General features: G+C 42.8%; 1 protein-coding gene across 1 annotated transcript; it reads left to right on the top strand.

Moving 5' to 3' along the window:
- Positions 1–482: 482 nt before the first annotated feature.
- On the top strand, positions 483–26361 carry UTP25 (UTP25 small subunit processor component). Its single transcript, XM_045011473.1, has 12 exons — positions 483–673; positions 5249–5288; positions 7219–7474; positions 8244–8450; positions 10559–10647; positions 13640–14050; positions 15715–15934; positions 17607–17809; positions 19111–19293; positions 21167–21279; positions 21800–22045; positions 24693–26361. The coding sequence occupies exons 1-12, from the start codon at positions 567–569 to the stop codon at positions 24937–24939; spliced, it is 2322 nt and encodes a 773-aa protein (XP_044867408.1). The 5' UTR covers positions 483–566; the 3' UTR covers positions 24940–26361.
- Positions 26362–27382: the final 1021 nt, after the last annotated feature.

The following is a 27382-nucleotide window of genomic DNA, read 5'->3' as shown; positions in this document are numbered from 1 at the left end:
GGTCCTGCGGCTTCGCCTGCGGGAGGTCTGCCGAAGCCGCGGGACCAGCAGACCCTCCGCAGGCAAACCGTTGGAGGCAGCCTGCCTGCCGCCCTCACAGCTCCGGGAGAGCGCCCCCCGTGGCTTGCTACCCCAAGCATGCGCTTGGCGTGCTGGGGCCTGGAGCCGCCCCTGGGAAGACAGCACAGGAGCTGCTATTAATGTGTGGAGCAACTGCATTGACTATGTGTTAGCTGCAGGAGAATTACTGAGTCTGATGAAGAGAGTGTAGAACAGATTAAACATCGCGCTGCATGCACCATGGCTTATACTTAGATACCATGGCCGATGGGGCCAGGATGTAAATACCATAGAGAGACAGGTGCACAGAACTGCTGCTCTCCAGCTTTCCACGTGCCGCAGCCGAACCTCGCCGGAGGCCCGCCCGGGCAGGGGCCCGAGTCAATCAATCCCCACCCACTTTGGTACCGCACTTCGGGAGCGATTTGCGAGACAGGGAGGGTTTACGGCTGACCGTAAAGCGCCAGGGAGCGGACCCACGTGGGTGCGGGAAGAACAACATCGCCATGGGGAGAAGGAAGCGCCCCAGGCAGCACCAGCTGGTCGGCAGCTTGAGCAAGAAGCAGAAAAAGCATCTCAAGGAGTTCGGGGAGGCGCATCCGTTCTACGACAAGTGAGCGGGCCCGGGGGCGATGTGATCTCGTGGCCCCGCTGCCCCCGGGCAGCCCGGCCTGCGCTGGGCTCCTGGCCGCGGGACTCCCCAGAGCCGCCTGTGCGGCTGGGAAACGGCCCCTTCTCCCGTCGGCTTTGCACCCGCTCCGCGAAGAGCCCCGGGGGGACCTTTAGCCTGATTCCCCCCCCGGGCCCGGCGCTGGGGCAGCCCATCGCTGGCAGCGTAGGATTTGCCCGGAAAGAGCCGAGGCAGGAATGGGCGGAGGCTGGAAGAGCCGAGCGGCTCCCTGCGCCGAGAAGCGGGAAGTAACGAGGTGTCCGCAGCAGCAGCAGCAGCGATCGCCCCGAGCTTACACTGCTCCCGCTGCTCCCGGCCGGGGCGGCCCAGCCCCGCCTGCTGCTGGGAGGGCGGGAGGAGAGTTGGCAGCCGGGCCCTGGGCTCCCCGGGGACACGGCGGTGCCGGAGGCTGCTGGCCGGCAAGTTGTCGGGGGCGGTGGGGTTGGAAGGGGCCGACTTAAAAAGATCGTGAGTCTCTCTCTGAAAAAGACTGAAAACCACTGGCCCTGGTTTTTATATGCAGAGAAACTGTTGTTGTGGCACAGCTGAGTCATGGAGTTGTTATAGCACGTGGGGGGTGGGAGGTTCAGAAAGAAAAAGACTGAGAACCCCTGGTTTAGATCTTCACCTGACAAGTGCCTATCTATCCAGATGCCATATTATTAAAGCTGTCCCCTCCCCCAGGTAGTACTAAACCTAATTTTTGAGTGTCCTGTGCACAGTAAGAGGCTTGGTGGATTTAATTTAATTTTCTCTTGGCGGGGGGAGAACTCCATTCACCCTGGCAGCATCTTAACAAGTGGAAAATTCAAAGTGGGACTTAGCTGCTCAGTGTGAATATTATGAAGTGTCACATGGAGATCAGGAGTCTTAGAAACTTGTGGGGACAGCAGGTTGTGTGGCCAGCTGTGCACCTGGGAGATGTGCTGAGGGCTGTTGTCCCCCTAGAACCACCCTTATTCAGGTTAGAGACTGTCCCTTCAAATGTGTGAGACCATGCAGGTCTGACTGGGAGCCCATAATAGATACACCTCTACCCCGATATAACGTGACCTGATATAACACGAATTCGGATATAACGTGGTAAAGCAGCGCTCCGGGGGAGTGGGGCTGCACACTCCGGTGGATCAAAGCAAGTTCGATATAACGCGGTTTCACCTATAACGCAATAAGATTTTTTGGCTCCCGAAGACAGCGTTATATCGGGGTAGAGGTGTATGTTCCTATGATGCTCTACATGCTGTTACTGTCCCATGCAGGGACAGGTATAGTTTGAATGTTTAGTCCAGTTTATGTTGTTACATTGCTGATCAATTAGAGAATGTGCTAGTTTAAAGTTGCGCAATGCTCCCTTATAACGTTTGACAGCTGCCCACTTTGTCCACTGCTTGCAGGAAGAGCAGCCCCTTGGAGCTAGCTGGTAGGGGCTTGGAACCAGGGTGGACTGGCAGCCCCCCTCTCAGCTCCCCTAAGTTTCCAGTGCAGCAGTAGCCCACCAGGCTATCAATTGCTGGGGACTTCAGCTGTCCCTCCCCCCACTGCCCTGTGCTGCTCTTGCCCTCTGCCTTGGAACTGCTCCCAGGAGCCTCCTGCTTGCTGTGCAAAGGGGGAAAAAGAGGGGTGCTAATGTCAGGGTGTCCCTCTCCCGCCGCTCCTGCCCCCCGCTCCTATACCCCCTCTCCACAGAGCAGGGGACACAACAACAGGGCTCAGGACAGACGGAGCTTGCTGGCAGCAGCTGCTGTCTCAACTTGCTGATCTACTTTAAAAGGCAGTGTACTTAGAGTGGGGTCAGTGTACTTAAAGGGGCAATGTACGTGTGTGTGTGTGTCTCTCTCTCTCTCATCACAGGGTGTGTGTCTCTGTCTCTCTCTGCCATGCTGTCTCCCCTCCCTCCATTCTTGCTGCCTTGTAGAGTATGAGGTTACATTAACAACATGTTAACCCTTGAAGGCTCAGCCGAGTGCTAGTTCATCATTTAGCAGCAAGGCGTTCTCTGGGAAATATCCCACCTTCTGACTTCACCACCTCAACCAAGCATCATAGAATCATAGAATATCAGGTTTGGAAGGGACCTCAGGAGGTCAGTTAGTCCAACCCCCTGCTGCTGTGTACAGTATTAAATTGTTTGTTTAAAACTTATACTGTGTATATGTGTGTATATATAATATAGTCTTTTGTCTGGTGAAAAAAATTTCCCTGGAACCTCACCCACCCCATTTACATTAATTCTTATGGGGAAATTGGATTAATAGATTTCATAGAATATCAGGGTTGGAAGGGACCTCAGGAGGTCATCTAGTCCAACCCCCTGCTCAAAGCAGGACTAATCCCCAGACAGATTTTTACCCCAGTTCCCTAAAGGGCCCCCTCAAGGATTGAACTCACAACCCTGGGTTTAGCAGGCCAATGCTCAAACTCTCACCCCAGAGGAGGCTACATTTAAAAGGTGTTGTGTATAGTTTGTGGTGGACTTTGAGACTGTGTGGTGAAAAGGGCTCATGCAAATGTAGTATAGTATATTACAGTATTAACTTAGGCTTTGCTTCTTCACAGGTTTGTGAATTGAGCTATCTGGCCAAAGAGTTATGCTTGTGAATTGGAGAAATGAAGCTGCTCTTCCCTTCCTTCCCATATTCATATCCTCCCCCTTCCATCCCCTCTATAATATGCACTCACTTCTTCCAACTGGCTAGTTAGCATTGAGACAAGAAGGGAAACACTTAACCACCTCTTAACAGGGCAGGCTGAGGTCGGGCTCAAAGGCTACAGTCCAGAGTCAAATGCAAAATGTTGGGGCCTTAGGCTCTTTCAAGTTTTCACAGACTCCTGATGTTAGCTGCACTGTTTTCCTGTCAGCCCATTGTGTTTCCCAGACACTGCTCAGCACTCCATCCCGTTCAAATCCACAAAACCACCTCTTTGAAAGGACTTTACAGATTGGATGGGACATGATTCGCTTAACATCCTTTCACTTAAAGTAGCATTTTTCAGGAACATAACTACAACGTTAAGCGAGGAGTTACTGTACTGTTTGGCTCTCACGTAACCCAACTGATTCATCACATGATTAAATATAAAGATATCCTTCACTGGTATGGAATGGAATTGGTAGCCAGTATGTTGTACATTTGGCTTTGTGCTGTACATTCGTTTTTTCAAGAGTAAAAGTGGTTCCCTATTACTTCATTGCTCCTATCTTAGTATTGTAAATGCTAGTTTGCCCCAGTTAACTTTGTTGTATAAACTTGTTTAGCTGAATAATCTTGTAGTAAATTGGTGGCATATTGTTAATGTTTGTTAGGGAATCTGCCTGTCAGAAGCAACAGAGCAGAATGCTTGGTTATTATGGCTTTTATGAGAGACTTAATATAACAGGATTTTACCTCATTCACTGTCAGACTCTGCAACTGCCTCAGATCCTCTCTTTCCCCAGTCAAACCACCACAACAGGTGCTTTGAATTACTTTCCCCTTCTGGGGTCTGGTTCATAAACATCAAATAATAGTTTAACTCCAAGCCAAAATCACCCACATGAATTTTCAAGGCTCAGCAGTCCACTTCAACCCTCCTGGGCTCTTAACTCCCTCAAAGATTTTACTTCTCCCCCTTTTAGATAGATCTAGCCAAATCTTTCTGGCTGGCTGGTATGGAAAGCAGGGTACCCTGTAGATCAGGGGTCCTCAGCGTGGTGCCCGGAGGTGGCATGGCGCCCGCTGGGGCATCTAAGTCGCCCGTGTACTTGCCAGCGGATGAGCATCCGCCGAAATGTCGCCAACAAGCTGCGTCATCCAGAGGTGTCGCCGCTGAAATGCTGCTGATTTTTGGCGGGATTTCGGCGGCGACGCCTATTGACTTGCCGCTTGTCGGCGGAATTTCGGCGGATGCTCATCTGCCGCCACGGTCCTCCATGGCTCGTCGTCTGGTGCCCACCAGACAAAAAAGGTTGGGGACCACTGCTGTAGATGCTTCTCTGCTCCCTTAACACATACATGTGTGTCTTTCTCTCTTTTACCCTTGTATCAGGGCGCCAGTCCTCAGCTCCCCAGAGCTCTGAGACACTCAGGACTCCTCTTAGGTCTTCCCTAGCTCCTGGTTGCCCTCCTTCTGAGAGCGGCAGGCTCACTCTTATAGGAAGCCCTACCCCTGGGGTTACCATCAGGGCTTTGGAGCGGAGCGCAGAACAGTGGAGCTGCAGGTTTTTGCCTGGAGCTGGAGCGGAGCCGGAGCACAGCTCCAAAGCCCTGGTTACCATTATGTGATGTTTGGCACTTGACCCATACTCATCACCTGGGAGATGGAGTACTAGGCACAGGTGAGGCTGAGCCCAGCTCCCCTTAAAGGCTCAGCCCATGCTGTAGTATTTAGCTTTTCCTTTAAGTTGGCTTTTAATTACATTAGGACTTATTTTTGGTTCATATTTATTGTTTTCTTTCCCTCACCCCACCATTTTGTTATGTTTATGTGGAGAAACTGTCAGATAATTAAGAAAAATAAATGTCAACAATGTCTTTTCAGGGTTTCTGGAAGAGAAGAAACAACTGAAATTTGTGAGCTGGTAATACATTATTACTATTTTTATAGCCCTCTTTGTATTGCTGCAGATAGTCATGAAACTAATATGAATTATTAAACAGTATAAAGCTAATTTAGATGCTAAATCTAGATTTTAATTTAAGTAAAAACCTGCTTACAGAATACTGTCAATGAAGTTAAAAAAAATCCATTGAAAATAGTTTTGTTTGGTTTTAAACATTTCTCTGAAGGGAGAGCCAGGAAGTGAAATTGAATAGAAACTGATGAGTCTCTTTTTGTCACCCAAGCTAAGTATAGAATTTTTGCATTTCACCTAGCAATAATGGTGAAAAGTAAATTAAACTTTTAAAATGGTGTGTTAATAATAAGTATAATATTAAATCTGAGAGTGTCCCTTGTAACTCTTTATCTTATTAATGCCCATTATGGTGTAGGCAATTTGATTTTCATTCTCCAATTAAACGGTATATTTTCACTGAGTGAAGGAATTTCATTAAAGCTTGTTCCACTTCTCCAGATCTGTCATGCTTTAATTTTGTTTTGGTCTGGAAAAGGGAATCCCCTCCATCATCTCTGTTCAGATGGATGAGGAGGCTTCAAAACTTTAGGGTGGAGATTGGGTTCTTTTGCTAGTTGTTTGTTTCTTCAGTGATGGTTCATATTGTTGTTTACAGTATCTCTGCTGCCCCTCACATAAAGGTGCCAGGAGCTGAAAAGGAAAATTTACTCTCAGCACGAAGCTTGCCAGTGTTCCTGCATAGTAATACTGTGTTTGTAGCGCTGGCTGCAGTGTGAAATTTACTTGCAGTCATAGCTAAACATTGTTGCGCAGAATCATGCTGGGCTGGTATAGCAGACAGCAGCTAGGATGCTGATTGTTGCTTAGAGATTCAGGGTTGGCCTGTCCACCAGGGTCTGTACTCATTATAAGGGACTTTTTGCTGACTTAATCTTTTGGAGACCAAGTTTGCCTTGTTGAAAGACAGATGTTTCTTCAGTGGGAGATGGATCTGAGCGGTGACTTTTTACTGATTACCAAGCGAGCTAAATTGATGCAGATCTCCACTAAGTATCTTCCTATATGGGTTGCTCTCTTGAGTGTCCTGCACCACTTTAATGGAACTCATTGCTTGTGGAGACTACAAACATTCTGACCTCCCTCTGACCATGGTTTGACTGACAGGGTCAAAATCTGTGTTAACTCAATGGGCTTGTCCAGAGTATAGAGTAAGTCAGTACAGAATTAGATGAACTAGATTTCATAGTTAAAAGTCCAGAGGTCAAAGTTCTGTGTCCAAGTGGCCAGACTCATCTGTTCCCAAAGAAGCTTAGTGCTCTGACATGGTCAGAACTGTCATCTTGTACTGTGTAAACAGACTTTCCTTATAGAGATGCTCAGTGCGTTACTACTTATAAACATATTCCCTAACAAAGTTTCATTAATATGAAGCCAATCCCTATAAAGCTGAAAACAATATTGCACTGATAAGCTATGCTGTAGATGTCTCTTAGTCATAGCAATTTTTGTCTTGAAATTTCTGATGCCAAAACTTTTAACTTCACTTTGAAGTTCTTTTAATCTCAACTGATCACAAGAAGCTGTTCTTGGAGACGGAGGTTTTCAAAACTACCCAGCAGATTTAGCCACACAACTTCTACTGAAATTAACGGGAGTTATGTGGCTAATGCCGCTTTCAGAATCTCAACTGGGAGTCCTAATTTAATTGCAGGCCTTAAGGAGAAGCAATTAAATGATATAGGTCTGTTCAAGAGTAGAATCATGGAATGCAAAACTTAAAATGTGAGACCTTGGGCTGACCACATGCATTAAATAAAATACTGCTGCTTTGTGTATGTATACACACTAATAATTGCTATGCTGTTAGGATGAATGCTAATTAACATGCTGAAGGAATAATATGTATGTTCTGGAACGCTATTTTCACATTCAGTCTGAGAATTCCGATCACTCAAGTGCAGAAAGTGATGGAGAGAGTGAAGCAGAACAGGTCTCCGTGTATCACAAGCTACTGGCCACATTCAAGACTGTTCCAGATGCCAACAATGAAGAAGATGACGAAAATGAGTCTGAAGAAGGTGATGAAAGTGATGAGGAAGAAACAGGCAGTGAAGGGTCTCAGGAGGGTGAAGATGGAGATCATACAGCCGGTGGAGAAGATGAGAATGATGTGCAGGACCAGGAAGAAGGTAGTTTTTGTTTGTCAAATGTATGGTAAGAATGGCTGAATTGGCAGGTATAAACAAACTACGACACTCATTAAAGCCTCTGTATCCAAGAGTGGCTGCACTGCGCGCTGGGTTTCTGTTGGCAGGGGTTGAGCGGGGGCTGCTTTTGTTTTTTGCTGCTCTGGCCCTGAGGCAGTAGGAGCTTCCATGGCTCCTGCAGCTCGATGCTGAAAGGGTAATGGCTAATGGATCTATGTAGCAGGGGATACACCAGCCCTTGGAACCCTCACGCAGCAGGACTCTGCCAAGACAGACAGAGGATGCTCCCCACCTGTACAGCCCGTTTCCCCTCCTCAGCACCTAGTTCTGCTTCTGCCACAGAGGAGAGGGCAGGATTTGCCTCTAGAGGAGAAAATATTTGAAATGGAAGGAAACCTTCTTTACAAGGAGAGAGCCTCGTTTGCAAGGTTGGTTAGCGAAGAATTCTAGCAAAGAGATGGCAGCTTTACAAAATTGTAGCTATTTAAAATAGCGTTGTTGTTTGGCAGCTAAAACACCCATCTGCAAAGATATGGTTTATCCCTTGGGCATCAGTGACCATTGTGCAGCAATTGGCATATGAGCCTTTGTTACTGTAAAACACAAACCGGTTCTGTTTTCGGATAGAATATTGGGAAAAATAACCAGTAGCTAAAATAATACCTGGAAGCTAACCAGCAAGAGTCAGGTGTCCATATAGAGTGACTATTTTCGGAGAACATAATCCATTTCTCTCTTCAATATTTCACAGCTAAAGACACAGCAAAGCAGATGCTTGGCCAGGAGCAGCCCGATGGAGCAGATACCTCTAGTGACCCAAAACATGGAGCAAGTGAAGAGTTCACCGATGTGAAACATGAATCTGAATTTAGCCTGGAAACCAATTTCATGGACGAGGGGAGTGGTGATTACAATGCAGATGAGAGGGAGAGTAGCTCTTCTGTCATGGTTTCAGAAGGTAAAATACACTGTGTAGTGAGTTCTCTCTAGTGTGGCTTCTGTAGTTTGACAGTTTACACTTGTTTACAATAACCACATGCAGCAAGATTGCAAACTCCTAAAGGCATGCTGTCTAGCCTTTGAATTCTTACGTTACGTTCCCGTTATGAGGACTTGAAAGCCAGTTGTGTCTAGGTAAGCTCACCTGGTAATATGGACAGACAAATTGTCTTCAGATTCGGGAATCTATTTATTCTCCCATTAACAGTGATGTGATTGTGACTCCTGGTAGGAGAGAACAGAGTCTTGAATTTACCCACACGCATACTATGAATGAAAAGCCCATCTCCCAAGCTAACCAAAACAAAACTAGACTAAGTTTAAGAACATAGACGCTGTCTGTACTCAACTTCTAAATTTCAAGAAACGGGCTGAGATTCTTACTCCCGCTGTGGCCCCTCTACACCAAGAAAAAGGGCCAGAATGGTGTAAAGTGCCCTAAAAGCCCTGTATCTAGCTGGAGGAGGATTCACTTGGCACTTGGACTGGCTAAGTTATGACAGGAGCTCTGCAGCCCAGGAATGGTAAGGCACAAAGGTGGCTTCACACCAAAGCCTTCACATCTGTGAGTTCTGTGCTGCGCTTGTTAGTGATACAGCTGAGAATCTCTCCCTAAACGTTAAATCAAACTGGGATGTGCCACCCAAATTCCAGTGTTTGAATCACACTGCCGTGCAAAATGCAAATAACGGTGTGCAGTGATGTGTATGGCCTTTCCGTGATAAAGTAACATACTGCACATTGGCATTTGCAGAATTTCTGTTCACGTTTCATGCTATGTGGTTTTGATATTAGATGGCATAATTTAAAAGAGAGAAATTATATTTGCAGCATCCCTGGTGACACTGGCTTGTCAGCTTACAACAGCAGCTGATATTAAATCTGGGATGCAATTTGGTTATTGTTACATTAGGGTCGATGCATCAAAGGGCTATGCGATGGGAAAAACTGTTCATTCTTGTTACCCTGGGGAATATTGCTTATGTTGTGGGCATTGCATTTTAATAGGAACTACCAGCTTTTCAAATTCATACTCGGCACAGTGGCATTGTTCAGCCTATAAATGATGTCTCTTTTCTTTGTGACATTGTGGACTGGAAGCTGCTTTTCAGCCTGTGGTAAACGAGGCAAACTGGGTCCTCTGGAACGACAGATATGGGTACATCAGTCAGGGAGCAAATTTCTGTCCTTATCCAGCAGTGACTTCCTGAAAATGGTGGTAATCATTCACTTTCCCTGGGCCAACCAATGCTGGAACCAGTATAACAAGTCAGGGAGGCTGTCTTACTTTAAAGTAATATTCTCTTCAGTTGCATCACTGGGAAGATATGCACAGCGCTGCCACAATTTAGAAAACCCCGTGAGTTTTGAGTGCTGGATAACCTCAAGACATTGGCACTAGGATTCTCTCTAGTAGGCATTTTTCCTTATGAAATGAGCAGTCCCATGTGATGCAGTTATTATCGGGGCCTGATTTTTAAAAAACTATGCCTATGATTGTACATGCTGTAGTGTATGGACAGCTACCTGATCTGTTTATGCAATTTCTTGCCTAAATTAATTGAATATCAGGCCTTTAAAGATCTCAGAAGCAGTTTGGGAGCGTGGGAGAGATTAGACTAATCAGAGACTTCACCACCTTTTAGAGAAATAAATAAAAAAATTATATTTAAAAAAGTTTTTCTCCCATAACTAGAACGGTATTGACATAATTAATCAAAAGCACCCTATCCCAGGCAGAGCTTTCTATGAAAAAGAAAATGAGCTCATTATTTTTGTTGCAAGATGTGAGATACAAAGTGATGTGCAACAGTATTGCCCCCTTCACATGTGTCTTGCAGTTCAAGCTTCACGGTTTCCAGTGTGGTGCTGTTTTTTATGTTTTGTTCATATACAGGGTATTTGACATTCTGTAGAAGTGAAATGTCTCTTCCCTCCAAGTGCTATAAAATCATTTGCTTTAGCAACTGAGTTACCTGGTTCAGAAATCATGTATGACTCAACTTGCAAATCAGTTCAGAAATTTGATTCCGGTTTTAATAAGAATAGCTTTTGTTGTTTAAATAGATCCATTTAAGCAACATATGAACAAAGAACTGGAAGAAAAAGAAATAGAGAACATTTCAGCACGTTCTAAAAGTACAATTCAGCTGAAGGTAATGATGTGTTTGTTTCCCTATCATGAGCTTATAACAGTGCCTGCATTAAGTGAAATTGGTGTTTATCTTACATTAGTCCTTTTGTATGCTTTACTATTCCAAAATTCCAGTATCTGCACTGAAATAGATTCTGAATACTTATTACTGTTGGAACTCTTGTCAACATTCAGTCAGACTGCATTGTTGTTTAGATTTTTCTTTTTGCCTAGTTCAAAGCTGGAGTCAAAATTTAAGCTCAGATCTTCAACTGGAGTAATTGGGAGCCACTGAGCATCTGGCCTTTATGGTCTAATCTGCACTATTGAAATTAGTAGACATTTTGTTGTTGACTGTTGGTAAGATTAGTCCCGCAGGACCTGATTCTGAGAGGAGGCAAGCACCTCCTGTGATATGCTGGGCACCTGAACACTTCTTGTTACCACAGGGTTCATTCATCCAGTCAGACACTTTGATGTTACTTCATAGATTTAAGACCAGAAGGGACCATCTAGTCTGATCTCCTGAAAACTTGGACTTGTTCAGGATTTGAATCTGGGATCTCTTGCATCTAAAGCAAGACTCCTACTCTACACCAACAAGCCACACTTAATAGATCTGCTTTTCGATCTACTTGTTCAAATACAGTCATTTGTCACTAAGGGTTCTGTTCTCGGGGGGGGGGGGGGTGAATTAAAGATGCCCAGCACAAGTAACATCTTGGATAAATTATCCAAGAGGTAACCTGCAGCTGTCAACTCTGTCCTCCCAGTAGTTTTAGAAAACCTGGTAATGGGAATCAAAGCTGGATAGATGGAAAATACTTTTAGAAAATGAATATCATTTTTTAATACTTGGATTGCCATAGCGTTCAAAATGTGCTAGATACTTTCCAAACATAGATACAGTCCTTGCCTAGAAGGGTATGCAATCTATTTTAGATTCTAATTTGATGGTCCTTCTCATTTGTCATCTTGCTCAACAATTTATATTAGTTTTGTACTCCTAGTAGTGACTAACTACTAGTCCTAAAATGAACCACATGAGATACATCTTGATATTCATGTCATAGGACTACTGTATCCTATTACTCATTTCCATGACATGCTACTGCTAGTGGCATGTAGATTACATCACCATGAAAACATATATACAGAGAGAGAGAGAGGGGGAGAGAGAGAGAGAGAGAGAGAGAGAGAGCGAGCACACAGTTATTCAACACGAGGGTAGATTGATTTTTAAATCACTGATTTTAATCAACAAGCAAGAAATCTTGGTTTGAATAATCAATTTTAATCTTGTATTGCATTGATTCTCATGAATTGGTATAATTTTATACCTTTTTTTGGTAGTAAAAGAATATACTCTATCTATACACATTTATTTAAGCAATTACATAGCTTAACATATCTGAATAGATTCTTAATTTTTACATTTTTATTATGTTAGAAAGTAGTGAATGATGAATTTCATATTCAGTGGATCAATTTTTTTTATTCATGATTTGTGTCAAGCTGCATTTGAATGGAAATTAAAATTTAGTTTAAAAATCTACAAAACAGTATTTTAAAATAGTTTTAATTACTTAACTAAAAAAAAAACCTGAAAAGTTCTGGATGCATAAATTAAAAAAACTAAGTTTATCAAAATGTTTTGCATTTTAAAACTACCTGATTTAGTAAACAAAAGAAGTATATCTGTAGTTAATGAATTGAACTCATTATTTCTGGTCACCATATCCTTCACAACTTTAGAATTAATAGATAGCCATTCACATTTCATTTTTTATTCATGTTCTGCTTTTTCTAGTTTAATAAACTGAAATAAAGAAAATATTCTCTCTGCACTTGCAGAAGAGGCTTCTGCAGTCAAAAATTGGACTGAGTATTTTGTCAAACTGTCGTTCAGGTGCTTAGACAGGATCACCAGATCAGTGTCTTTTAAATTTTGGCAACAAAAATGTACTGCTTGAATATTATTTTTTCTTTAATTTAAATTATTGTAATAGATTATAGTAAATTTAGGTTGTAACATAAATTGTCATAATTTCAAATAGGTTTCTTATACAGGAAAAATTACTTAATTTGCATTAAAAATGCAATTTCCTTCTTTGTTTCTTTAAATCATGTATTTTTATCCACCTGATAACACTGGCTTACCCTCATTTAGGCTGGAGTCTGATGTTTAATTAGAATCTTACAGTAGACCATGATTTTATTTGTTGAAGGGTGGCCGTAGGTAAAGACAGAGAACAAATACAGAGGTGAAATGTAAACTGATGCGTGATGTACATTGGTAAATTGGGTGCACATGAGAACAAAGAAGGGTGTAACTTACATGGTGAGAGGCTTGAAGAAGCTGGTTAACTTGCCCCTGCTAGTTGCTTCCTTTATTGCACCCATCACTTCTGGCCTTTCAGAATGTAAATCACACTAGCTTATGCTTCCTGGTTAAACTCTCTAAGACACAGCAACTAACATGTAATTTACATCACCTCTGAATTTGGTCCTTGATCTTAAAAAAGTGCTTACATGAATGATCTTATTTTTCATGTGGTAAAGAAAGTAAATGGTATGTTTACACTATTGAGACTATATCAGCATTGCTGTGTTGGCATAGCCCCATAGTACATGCAGACTACACTGACAGAAGGAGTTTTCTTGCAAATATAGGAACACCACTTCCCCAAGCAAAGTTGGCTGTGTTGATGGAAATCCACTTCCATCAGCATAAGCTACATCTACACAGAGGGTTTTGTTGGCATAGCTACATTGATCAGAGGTGTGGTTTTTTCACCCTCAACCCAAGTAGCTTTGCTAATAAAACCTTTTAATGAGACTAAGCCTGAGAGATTGTGCGTGTTGAAGGAAGAATGGTTTTTAATTTGTATCAAGTTTGAGAGGCTAGTGTTTCATATATGTTATTAAAATAACCGCTATATCAATGTATAATTTTAGCTGTATGGTGCTAAGTAATATCATGTTTGATTTTCTTTTTCTTTCTTTTTTCCCAGTGGCCAACGTTGGGCCAGTTAGTTTTTTCTTCTTCGTTACAGCAGCCGAGAACTTTTAAGCCAGATAAAGAAGCTGATCTGAAACAGCTTCATCTTCACAGGACGTTAGAATCCACCTGGCCAAAAGTGAACAGCCAGTTCTTACCCACACTGACTAAACAGAACAAACACCCGTTTACCCTGTTACAAAAGGAACTCTTTTGTATTATGAATCGGTACAAGGACTTGTTCTACCCAGAAAGAACTGCTTTAGGGAATGGGGAAGAAGTTCGTCATGCTTACTGTCTGCATGCAGTGAATCACGTCCTGAAGGCAAATGCCCAGGTTCTCAGCAATAATGCCAAACGAAGAGATCAGAAGCCAACAGTTGATAATGATGATTTCAGGGACCAAGGACTCACTAGACCTAAGGTGGGAGGACTCCATTAGCATAATCTTTTGCTGGGTAATTGACCCTGCCATGCAATTGTCATAGTAGTTTATCCTGGCATCATCCTCTAGCTCTTTATATCTTGTGACACGTTCCCAATTTTTGTCTTTTCACACTGGCTGATCGTGTTGGCTTGAAGCTGTCTGTAAGCAGCAAGGGCAAATAGGCTGGGAGAAGGGCTAACTTCAGTTTGCACGTTTTGCAGGCAGACTAATTCCAGGAGACCTGCTCTGTTGGAAGAGTTTTTCTAGTGCTGTAACAGATTGATGTGTGTCTCCATTCCTGCTACACTAGCAAATAAAGAACCTCCATATCTCCCTTTAAAACTGTTGCTGCAGTTGGAGGTCAACATCTACACAGACTGCCCCAGAAAATCACTTGCTGCCCGTAGGACCAGTGGAGATGGTTCTGTGTAGTCACTACTCTTCAGCCAAAGCCTTATGAGTTCCCACTCCCTTCCCCCCCATTTCTAAAGGGCTGCTGTCATTGTGGGTCACGCTTTGCTTCAGAATTCTTTGTATCTGGTGCAGCATAACTTGGGACCAGAATTCCTCTGCTATTATTACATAACTCTGTTGCTATGTCAACTAAAAATCAGCTGGGATCTATCTCTATTGGCCCTCGGGGATCCAGTCCCTTCATATTCTAATAAGGCCACTTTTCTCTTTCATTGGTGATGAGGCCCAGATTAGAGCTGTCCTGCAATCAAATTATGTTCTTGATAGGAACATGTCACTAAGCCACCATAAACTGATTGATGGACAGCTGGATTCAGTTTGCACTGATTTGTCACTAGAAGTGTAAGTGGCCTGGTTTAAAAGTTCCAGTGTTGGATGGTCACGGTACATTGTGGACTGATCACCTTTTAAAAACACCTGGTTTGGGTTTTTTTCTTCTATCAGTTTATTTAGATATTAATATTTAGGTATTTTGAGGGTTTTTTTACTAGAATCAAACTTAGATCCAAATACAGCACCAAGTCCAAGCTTGTGTAGAGGCTACTCCAGCCATTTGTGTGCGGGGCTTTGCTGGCTTGTGTGGGGAGAATAGAAGGATCTTCAGAGTGGCAAGTCATCTGGTGCCAGTGGCCCATGTCCTTTCCATGCCCTGCATGCTAATGACCAGAGTGCCCTTTGCAGAGCTGAGCTCCAGGCCACGGTTGGGGGTAAGCACCCGGGCATCCAGCCCCATCCGTTGTACAGCAGAACTTCACAGGTTCCACTTCCAACAGTTCCTCTTTGCCCACAGGAAAGGGGGCTACATTTACTCATTGCATTTCCAGTTCCAGTTGAGTCACTTATAGCTGACTCGCAATAAGGTGTTTGGAAGCCGGCAGCTAAGGCCTGTTTTAGTGGAAGTGCATTTTGAAGCACTTCACTGAGCCAGCTTCAGGACCCAATCATATCTGTTCAGTCAGGCTTTCATCACTCAGGCACAACCCTCTAGCTTGGAATTGGTTTGCAAGGGACCTATATTTCCTTTAATCCAGATGGCACAGTAATGGGTACTATGTGTAATAATAAATAAAATTCAGGCCTCTTTGTATTTTTTGTGCTTCATGGGGTGATGTGCATCCCCTTCTTCTCTAGGGAAGACATTGTTACTGAGCGACATTATCCTTTTGTAATTGTGTTGGTCCATACAGGTGCTGATAGTGGTGCCCTTCCGTGAATCTGCCTTACGGGTGGTGCAGATTTTCATCAGCCTCCTTGAGTCAGGGAGTAAAAAACAAATAGATGTAAGTAACAAAAAGCGCTTCAAAGGGGAGTTTGGTTCTGATCCAGATGAGAAACCTCCCAACCTGAAAAGACCTGAAGATTATGAAGCTGTGTTTGCAGGCAACATCGATGACCATTTCAGGATAGGTAATAAAATCAATATTTTATCAATATTTTAGTTCTAAAAATTAAAGAGCAAGGATACAGTTTTCCTAAATGACTTAGGAGCCTAATTTCTGTTGACTTCCAATGAAACGTAGGCTTCTAAGTGCCTAAATCACTCTTGAAAATGCAGTTTAGGTACTCTTGAAAATTTCATCCCAGGTCGAGATTCTTTTTTGGTAAAGTAACATTATGAAATCTTTTTCTGCTTCTTGGTTAAGATCAAGTTTAATATAATTTTAAAACCCAATGTATCTTTTATGAGAGCTGGGGGGAATCCGCATTGCAATTGAGAAAAGATGGACTTGGTTTAATGGCTTCCACCTCTAATGACTGTAGTTTCTCCTGATTAGTTTTTAAAGCAGTTTGTTTGCACTGAAGTTATTAATCAGTAATGGCCTGAGGAAAATTAGAAATTCTGTAATGAGCAAAGCAATTTTCGACTATATTGCATATGTTTTCCAGCAGAGTTTTCATGCATGCAAAGGATGGGCAGTGAGTATGAATACTAGTTGAGCAGAAAATGTCAAGACTGTTTAATAAATTGAAATTTCACACTGGCTTGGTATGCAGAGAATTAGCTTGTGGCTTGATGCCATGAGGAATAGATGGTTGTTCAAACTTATCTAGACAGAGAAGAAGAGGCTCTTAAAATTATTGTCCCTTGAAAGATAAATTGGCCTTCAAAGATATTTGATAATGTTGTGGGAAATGTAAGCATTTTCCCCCCTTCACCAGTGAATAGCTGTGATTTACTGAGTTACACTGCTTTCTGCAGCGAAATCACTCTCTTCAACATCCCATCCCATGCAGAAACCTGTCTGATTCACCTACTACTGTGAGGAGAGGAAATTGTCATCTGTCATCTTGCAGCAGCATTATGATGGCATCCATCACCATGTTTTCCAGGCACTAAAATGCATTTTAAACTCTACTAGTTCATTATTTTTTCTTTTAATTAAAAAAAAAATTGTCAATGTTTTTGTTACATTAAAGTGTAACTCTGTCTTGTGTGTTTATGCCCTCTGGTAGTTTATTTCATTGGCTTGATTCCCAGTGAGGAGTTTTTAAAATTATTTTTATTTAACCAAAACATACAAAAGATGAAACCCTGGCCCTGTTGAACAGTGGGAGTTTTGCCGCTAAGTCAGGAATTCTACCCAAAGTTTCTAACTTGGGCACAGAAAGCTGTGGGCCCGAATGCTGTCAATGATGTAGTCATGACCTGGATAACTAACTCATTTTGTACACAAGAAACATTACCTAGTTCAGCCCAGCGTGCCTGATGTATCCTGCTAGTGTAGAACCAGTGTCCATAAAAGTTACTCCAAACTGGCACTGATGGAATTGAGAGCAGAATGGGTCATCCTGCCTTTATGAAGGAGGGGAGTGTTGCGTTTTAGTAACCTATGGATCTCTGAATGGTATTGATATATTTTTAAAGGTGCTCCATGCAGTCCTCCTTGGACAGAGTAAGATAATGATTGCAACAAGATTTAAAGGAGAAGGATATAAACTGTGGGGGTGGGGGAGAAGGAGAGGGAATTGTGTGGGTTTTTTTCATTGCGTGAACCTTTGGGGTGGGGAGAAAGGAAGTACAGTGATCAAAAAGTCAAACATACCAAGAAAATACTGATGTTTGTTTTTTATTGCACAGGGGTTGCTATTCTTCAAAAGAGTATGCGATTATATGCACCATTTTACTCTTCTGATATCATCATTGCCTCTCCCCTTGGCTTGAGGACCATTATTGGGGCAGAGGGGGAGAAGAAGAGAGATTTTGATTTCCTCTCATCGATAGAAATTCTTATAATTGATCAAGCAGATGTTTACCTGATGCAGAATTGGGAGCATATTCTGGTAGGTTTTTTTCACCCCATATTACTTTATTTGTTTGACATGCTATATTATGTCTAACTAGTGGTATAATTCATCCCTAGCAATAAACTCTGTCAAATTTTCATTCTCTCTCTCTGTGCCTTCCACTTAATAATGTTTCATCTCACTAATATTTTCCCATTATAAAAGTAATCTTGTCCTGGAATGACAGATGTATGCTGAAGTGTGCTAGGCCTATGACACTCCTTGTATTTCAGTAATACTCAGCACTTTTACTCTGTAGGTCTCAGTATTTGGCATTTCTGTAGCACATTTTATCTAAAGTTCTGTGAAGACTTTCACAACTGTTGATTAAATCTTGGAACAATCCTATGAGGAAGATAACAGGGATTGCTTCACTCACTTCTGGGAGGGAACATAGCAGCTGTATGACAGCTTACAATAACATTATACAACATTTCAGGTCAGAAAATGAAGTAGAATACTGTATCTGATTGTAACTATGTGTAGAACTTGGGAAGGAAGTTGCTTTCTGCCTGCCTTGGAGTTTGGCTTAGGTTGGTTAGCATCCTGACAGTTGCCGAATTTAGGTAATTTATAAACACTCTTTGAATTACTACTTAAAATCTAAGCTCTGTATCTTTCAGGAAAAAAAATACATTGTTCAGTGTATTAAACCAAAGCTGATTTCCATGAGACTGCTGGATTGAAACACCCTACTAAGGTGCCCAGGTATAAATTCCTGTTAACGGTGCTTTCAAAAGTGAGCTTGGAGAGTGTCTTTTTTTATGTAACCTGTCCCATGGGGAAAAAAGCATAAAACTAAATATTAACAAAAATGCATTCATTGATACCAATCCAGAAGTTTCTCCGAGTGAAATTCACTGATGTGGCACAGAAGCCTGGTGCAGTCTTCTCTCCAGAGGGATGAATTCACCATCTGTGTTCATAACTCTCACTGAGTGCTATGCGGGTTCCACTTTGGCTTTATTGATTAGGTCTAGAGTTTCTGGAACTGGCCCCACATGGGGAAGAAATCAGGAGCTGGGGCCATACCAAGATTGAAATCTACCTCACTTTAAGCTTCTAAAGTCTGAGGAGCTAATGAATTCTAATTAGGTCCTATAGAAAGAAATGTAGTAAATTACTGTTCATCTGATGAGTGAGCAGGATCCAGAAAGCTGTGTTTTGGGAGCCTGCTAGTCTGTTATGTTGCGGGCTGACTTGTTCATTTCCACTCACTTTCACAGTGCAGTTAACTTACTTGTCAAATGTGTGTTCGTGGTCTAAGGTTACATACATCTATTTCTCTCTGTTTAAAGCACCTGATGAACCACCTCAACCTCCTTTCTTTGGAGTCCCATGGTGTAGATTTTTCACGAGTGCGCATGCAGAATCTGAATAACTGGTCAAAGTATTATCGTCAAACGCTACTGTTTAGTGCTCTTCAAGATCCCCAGATTAACTCTATCTTCAATAAAAACTGCTTCAATTACAGAGGGCAGGTGAGTTCACGGACAGGCCGATAACTATCTTAGATTTTGGAGGTAACGGGGTAACAGGATCAGTTGCTGCCTACGTGTCCTCTTGTGGCAGGAGTTGCTTTGCTGCACCCTACCTCAGTTTCCCCTCTTGATTCCTCAATAACTCTAATTCCACCCCCCACACACACCCCACCAAGCACCTTTAATGAGTCTGGTGGCAGCCCTTCTTTGGGTTTGGTTTTATTAACATAAAGTTCAAAATAAACACAAATTCTTCTACCCCATCTTAAGCTGGGCCCAGCCCCTCATCCCTGAGGTGTTGCCTCTGATGGTTCTCTGTGCCTCTGGAGAAGACACAAGGTTGATCCTGCCTTCTTTGTCTTCTCTCCAAAAGGAAAACTAAACCTACAGCTGGGAGTTTCTGCTCAACCGCAACTCCCTTCCTTATGGACCACTGCAGGAGAATCTCTCATCTTGCAGCTTCACTCTGCAGACCGTCCCCAAGCCTCTTTGGCTATCCATGGGCATTTGTTTTTCTGGCCTCCTTAGAGGCCAGGCCCTGGAGGCCTGGTTTAGTCACGTGGCTGTCGGTCAGGTGACAGTTCAGTTTCTTCATTGTGGAGGCCAATAATCTGCCATCACAGTGGACTGTGACCTATCTCCCTTTAGAAGGGCCAGCCATCCTCTGACAAGATGCCATGTTAATCTTCAACATGAAGAAACAGCAATAGAAATTCTTATTGTTTGTGCATGTGCCAATAGTTCATATAACACACATCAGTTTTTAATCTACACGACAATGCAGCCTGCGTTAAGAACTATCTCTAATGGCAAACTGTTACCTTAAGCAACCATTCTTATCCCCAGAGATTCCATTGCAATTTTATTTGATCTATTAGATTTTTTTTTATTTAATGAGTTTATTATGGCAGTGCCTAAGAGCCAGCCAAGAAAGGACCCTATTGTGTGTGTGTGTAGGTCAGACTAGAAGTTCATAGTGGTCCCTTCTCACCTTAAAGTCTATGAATGCTAGGCACTGTGCAAACAGAGTCATTACACAGATTCCTGATGTGACAAAGTTTCAGGTCAAATTTTAGGGATTGGTTTTGTATTGAATCTTATACACCTTGCTATTAGAGTTTTGGGGGTTTGGGGTTTTTTGGGGTGTGTGTGTGTGTTTCAGTGGAATTTTTGTTTACAAGTTACATTCCCTCTAACTTGCTTGCAAGCCGAACACTGCAGCATTATACTAATCCATGAGAATCAGAAAGTGAAAATGACCAGACAGGTTTCATTGTCCAAGATGAGCAAAAGGCATACAGAAAGCAGTGAGTTAGTTTCCACTCCCGTATCCTCCTAGGACAGTGGTTCCCAAACTTGTTCCGCCGCTTGTGCAGGGAAAGCCCCTGGCGGTCCGGGCTGGTTTGTTTACCTGCCGCGTCCACAGGTTCAGCCGATTGTGGCACCCAGTGGCTGCGGTTTGCTGCTCCAGGCCAATGGGAGCCGCTGGAAGCAGTGGCCAGTACGTCCCTCAGCCTGCACCACTTCCAGCAGCTCCCGTTGGCCTGGAGCAGTGAACAGCGGCCACTGGGCGCTGCCATTGGCCAAACCTGTGGATGCAGCAGGTACACAAACCGGCCCGGCCTGCCAGGGGCTTTCCCTGCACAAGTGGCAGAACACATTTGGGAACCACTGTCATAAAAGCATGGCATGTATAGTTACTCAGATACTGTGTGGAAGTAGTGCTGGCAGTAGTTCTCTGGCTTGTTCAAAACAGCTTCGTTTGTTGCCTGAAGGAGTATGTCATTAACTGAAAACTGATTAGAATGTGAAGGCTTTTTAAATGCCATTTATGTTTCACTGCTTCTCTAACTGTTTGACTTACCTCCTGCAGGTAGCTGTAAGGAACATACCCTTGATTGGCTCCATTAGCCGTGTTGTGGTACAACTTCCTCATGTCTTCCGAAGGCTGGAAGCTGAAAGTTCTGTTTCTGTAATAGATGCAAGGTAATCTGTCACCCACACCATTCTGCTATGCCCCAGTGCCTGCAGCTTCAAATGTTGTGCTTAGTCCAGTATAGTGCACTCTATGCCCCACAGGGCTGGTGTGCCTAAAAATAATGAGATAGTAAATAGTAATATGTGCTCCTATTGCTCATCAGATGTGGGTTAGACACTGCACAGTCAAATAAATGAACTGGTACTTTCCTCTCCCCTAGTCCTCTCTCCCCCTATTTTTTTTTTTTTAAAGATTACAATCAACATCATAGAATCCTTGCACTGATGTACCTTTGTGTTTAGCCCTTCTCAAGTCTGGAAACATTGGTCAGTTTAAAGATTTTCTTGACTGTGACACAGAATAATAATGTTTGGAGGTTATGTGGGGTTTATTGAGGGGAGGAGGTTGATGTTCTTTTTTGTTTGTTTTGTAAGGGTTCTCTCCCCCCATTCTTAAGAAGGCTCATTTACATGTTGGAAAGATGCATATTGACTCAGGATAATATTCGTGTGCATTTTCTTAACCCAGGTTTCAGTTCTTCATTGACAAAGTTTTGCCTGAGTATCGTGATGCAATCATGTCACATACACTCATTTACATTCCATCATATTTCGACTATGTGCGTCTTCGAAATTACTTCAAGAAGGAAGAGCTGAATTTTACACACATCTGTGAATACACCAAAAAATCTGGTATCTCTAGAGCAAGACAATTCTTCCTCAAAGGAGAGAAGCAGTTCTTAATTTTCACTGAACGCTTCCACTTTTACAAAAGGTAAGCCCTGGCCCAGATTCTGCTTTGAGAGGCACATATGGAAATCTGAAGGCAAAGTCTGGCCCCATGGGAGCATGCTAGCCTCATACTAGCTGTAACAGATGGGTGGTGGGGGTCTGGTTCATGTAACCTGTTGGGGGAATCCTTCTTAGATTGATATAGGAGCCTCATGAAATATTAACACAAACAAAAATTGCTAGTATCCCCCTAAATATTTAATAATACATTAAATACCGTATAGGGCTCAATGCTGGGAGTTGGTAAATGCACCCAACTCCCACGGACATCTGCAGGAACTCAACGCCATCCAGAATTGGCCTAATAGTACCTTTCATCACAGTCTGCATCTGCGTTGGGATAATTCCTTTCACCTCTGGAAAGGAACTTGGAATTTGTGCCGTGACAGCAGCACCACTAAGAGAATTTTTAGGGGGCCATAATAAGTTTTCTACTTGAAACCGTTTGTGGAATTTAATTAGGCAACCTGAAATTACAAAAGTGGGATTCTGCTAGGAGCCCAGAGGCTGATGAAACTGACCTTGCGTAAAAGTTATAGGTTCCTTATTGAGCACATGTCAGGGTCAGGGTCTCTGCTAAGTTACATTCAGAAGAGCACCTACAGCTGCTCAGTGCTCCCCAGCATTGCCTCAGGAAGAATGTCCCCATGTGAATCTCCAGACTCTGTACAGCAGGATGTAGACTAGCTTGAAAATCTCATCTTAAAAAAAAAAAAAGCTGTGAAAACATAAGGTTTATGCCCATAAATTGACCTGAAACACTCACATCCTGTGTCCTTTGCATTTTACAGTATTGCAGAGCCATCTCTTCAGCATCCATCAGCTGAGTATAAGGGTCTTGCTATTTTGAGTAATACAGATCATCCAGCAGACTGTGTTGATTTTTGTTGTTGTTGGTTTGAGCATTCTCTCTCCCCTCCCACCAACTCTAGCCTTCTTGCCCCTTTAGAATATAGTGTTTCTGGTTAAACCCATATTCTAAGTAACTCTTGAAATGGTGATACTTGGCATTTTAGGGGCCAAAGTGAACAGAGGTGGAGTTGACTTACATCAAGGTCAGAATTTGGCCCTGCATCTTTAAAGTGCTTTGCAACTATTCACTCATTCTCCATAAGTTCCCTGTGTGGCAGAGAGAGAACGATTATTTACATGTTGCGCATTTGGGAAACTGAAGCAGGGAGATTAAAGGACTTGCCCAAGGCCCCCTGAAGGAAATTGTAGCAAAGGTTTAGAACTCTGGAGTTTCCAGTTCTCAAGTCCTCTGTTGGGTGCAATAAACCATACCGTGACTCTTACAGCATGTAGATTGCTTAGGCTGGCAGTGTGACAGCTTCCCAGAGTGACTCTTTCTGGGTTTTAATATATACACTTGGGTATTTCAGTTGGTTTCTTCTCCCTTCCTCTCCACTGTAGTCTAGGAAAAAGCATTAAAACTAAGTTAATGCTGTATTTTAAAGAAGGGGGGAAAAAAGTCCAGATGTGTAAGTGACAAATCAATCAAGGCCATTCAGAAAACATGCTTTGTCCTGACTACAGCTGATCAGTTGGTTTTTTTTTTTGATGGAATAGTTTTCTGTTGACAAATGCTATTTAGTCTAAACCTTCCTGTGCAACATTTGATATCAATTTTGATGAAATTTTCAATGGAAAAAAGTAAAAATGTTTTCCATTAATTTCATTTAACTTTCATTGTATTGAAATATGTAATAGATTTATTATTACATATATTTTATTACATACATAACTGCATAATTTTGATCAAAATAAAACATTTTGATGATTCTGAATCAGTTTTAATTTTCTTTTTGCATGACATTTCGGTTATTCGTTCTGATTCAGAAAAAATCTTTTTTTGAAATGTTGGAATTTTCTGTGGAACAGAAATCCCAGTTCTTAACCAGTTTTTGTTCTGACTAGCACAAACATAAGATTGTTCCAAGATTTCAACAGTCTTTTGGATGTTGTTACATCCTTGGACGTAGTGAAAGCATTTTAAGCGATCAGACACTTAAACTAGTCTACATTATACTCCTCTGGTAATTCCTAATGTATTGCAAAGTGGGATTTGGATTTTCTTTCAGTGATGCATGTGTGTGTATGTGAGGGGAGACAGAGCCAAAAAAACCTATTATCTAAATGTAAGCCCGTAGCCAGAAAAGGGATCTATATGAATGGATTTGTACAACCTCATTGAATTCAATTGCACTGGTTTAATTTGGACACCACTGGTGTACACTGCCCACGTGAATCCTGTTGCAGTACCGGGGCCTTAGTTTGACCAAGTTTTACTGTGTTAGGATTAAATCCAAAGAGTTTGAGTTCAGTGGAAGTTGATGGTGCCCAGCACTCTTCAGGAGGTGCCCAGTACCTAGCAGGATTAAACTCTTCATTCTGCTTCTGTTTAAGTCAGTGGCAAGACTCCCAGACATCAGTGGATGTAGCATTGGACTTGCAGAGCTCAATGATGGAAGAGGCTGAGTGCACTTAACTCCAATTGAAGTCAGGGAATTGGGAGAGCTCAGGGACTCAAAGGATATGTAACTTTCATAGGTGGGCAGTGTAAATGGAGAGTTTCTGAAGTCAGATTGCAGAATACAATATTGTGACCATGGTGTTTTTCTCTAATGCAGATACCTAATAAAGGGCATCAGAAACCTCATTTTCTATGAGTTACCGACCTACCCCCATTTCTACAGCGAGGTTTGTAATATGCTGATGGCCACAGCCAGTGGAGAGGAAGCTACTTGGACTTGTACCGTTCTCTATTCAAAGTATGATGCCCAGAAGTTGGCTGCTGTGGTCGGTGTAGATCGTGCTGCTCAAATGCTGCAGTCTGAAAAAAACGTGCACCTTTTTGTTACTGGAGAAAATGAATGAACAAAGTCATGGACCGAGACTCTTGTTGTATGGACTTGGATCTTTTTGTCTAACATGCACGTTGATGCTGTTTTTTAAATAAGTGTTTGGGGGAGGAGAAGATGTATCAAAAATATTTTGTTGGAATTTGTTTTACAGGGTTAATTTGTATATTTAAATACTCCCACTTAAGCCAATGAGGGAAGTAAAAGGTGCCATTTAAGCAAAGCACATGTGCTGCTTCTTTTGTGTAAGTGAACAAGCTTAGAAAAAAATTAGACTTTTCTAGCTACCTTACCCCCCTCCCCCCATGCACTATCTGCATCCTGGAAAATATTTAGTAAATAGTTGTGGGGTGAAAAATGCCTTGTCATTAGATGATGGCACTCCCTCTCCCCCGTTCTCTGTCATCAGAAGTTCCCTATGTTCCTTCATCAAATGCAACTTTCTGCTGACTCGTTCAGGGGGAAATTCTTCCAGATGTTGAGAGTGTGTTCATGCAAGACATTCTGCATTACTTATACCCTCGTTGCCCCTCAGTTGAGGGGAGGGCATAGGCAGAGCCATTAAACAGGGGGGCCCGTGTAACTCCAGCATGTCATTGAGCGAGTAGCTGAAAACACCATGACTTGGCCTTTTGAGAACAATTTGGGGTAGTTAATGGATCTACACTCATACCGATTAAATGGCCCAAAGTTCACCACATTCCATCCTTACAATGCTAATTTCAGTCCTAATGCTTGTTTAAGTTTTATTAAGCTATACTTTCAAAGCTAAATGCACACCGTTGTGCTTTTCTGCACACTTACCTTATGTGTGCAGCTCCCCAGTGTGCACACCTAGTTACAGGATCAACAAAACAGAGGCATAGACTGCTGAAAACGAATCCAAACTCTTCATAGACAGTTTGCAAAATTACTTTGGGTATGTCTACACTGCAAAGAAACACCTGCAGCTGGCACATGCCTGCTGACTCAGGCTGCGGGGCTGTTTCATTGCTGAGTGGACTTCGGTCTTGGGCTGGAGCCTGAGCTCTGTGACCCTTCCAGCCTGAGCCTGGAAGTCTACCCAGCAGTGAAATAGCCCTGCAGCCCAAGCCCATGAGCCGGAGTCAGCTGGAATGGGCCAGCTACGGGTTTTTTGTTGGTGTGTAGACATGTCCTTTATGAGTTTCTGAATACCTTGAAGTCCATGATCTTACTCCAAAGCCCTCATTGTCTGTGGAGAGCTAAGTAGTCATACAGTGCAGCCTCTCCTCTTTGTTTCCAGGAATTGTCATTAAAGTAAGCCAAAAATATAAAAAATACTTTCCTAATGTTACTTTTCCATATAAGCAATTGTAGTTGCCAGAGGGATATTATCTGATTGTGGATGGAAGGGCTGGTGGTCTGTGAGATCCAAAGTGGGAAGGGAAATGCCCTCAAGCCATCTAAGGTGTGGTCCATGCTGCAATAAAGTTTAAGGAATTTCTCTCCTTTCCCTGATCCTTAATTAAACAGAGTTGCTACAGGCTAATATATAATGTTTTCATAGACTATGAGGGTTGGAAGGGACCTCAGGAGGTCATCTAGTCCAACCCCCTGCTTGAAGGAGGAACCTATCCCCAGACAGATTTTTGACCTAAATCCATAAATGGCCCCCTCAAGAATTGAGCTCACAACCCTGGTTTAGCAGGCCAATGTGCAAACCACTGAGCTATCTCCTCTCCCCCCCATTTTTGTTATATGCTCTCAAAATAGTGGTCAGTGTATGGGAAAATTTAACTCCTGTAAACAAGTACATATTGTGGTAATACGGCATAATTTCAGCCTGTTCCCATATCATAATCATTATTACAATATTGTCAGATGTTTATCTGAGGTTATCATCTGTTACTATAGTAAGTATGCTTGATGTCAGTTTAGCCCTGTAGAAACATAAGTCTATACAGCTGTTTGCCTTCTATTTTAGTTAGGCACTAAGGCCCAGTTGCAATGCTGAGCACTGTGGAGCCTGCCTTTTAGGCACCTAGACAATGACAGGAATAATGCTGCAATCCACAAAGCCTGAGCTGGGTGCCTAGGCTCCATTTACAATGAAGGGAAGAGATGGGTGCCTTAGATTGTGATGTGCAAAGGCAGCACACCACTTAAGCTAGCCAATGGGAGCTGCAGACCAGAGGGGTGTGTGATAAGCCCTGCCCCTCTCACAGAGATAGGCACCTAGCTCTGCTGGAGATCAATGATGCTGAGGGAAGAAAGGCTTTCAATTGCCTGAGTCACATATTGGGCCCAATCAGTAGGTGTGCTCAGAGGCTGCATTGGGCCTCTCAGGCGAGTTCACACAAAACATTTGGGGGCAAAGGCAATCCCTTAGAACCTTTAGCCTAGGAGTCGAACGCTACTAAAGGCTGAGTTCTCTTTCCTTTTGAATGGCTGACACGTGACAAATTTTTGCCCTGTGGCATTGCTCCTTTTTTATATGT

Source organism: Mauremys mutica, chromosome 3 (genome assembly GCF_020497125.1).
Source record: "Mauremys mutica isolate MM-2020 ecotype Southern chromosome 3, ASM2049712v1, whole genome shotgun sequence".
In the NCBI taxonomy this organism is placed as follows: Eukaryota; Metazoa; Chordata; order Testudines; family Geoemydidae; genus Mauremys; species Mauremys mutica.
This window is presented reverse-complemented; position numbering and strand designations above follow the sequence as displayed.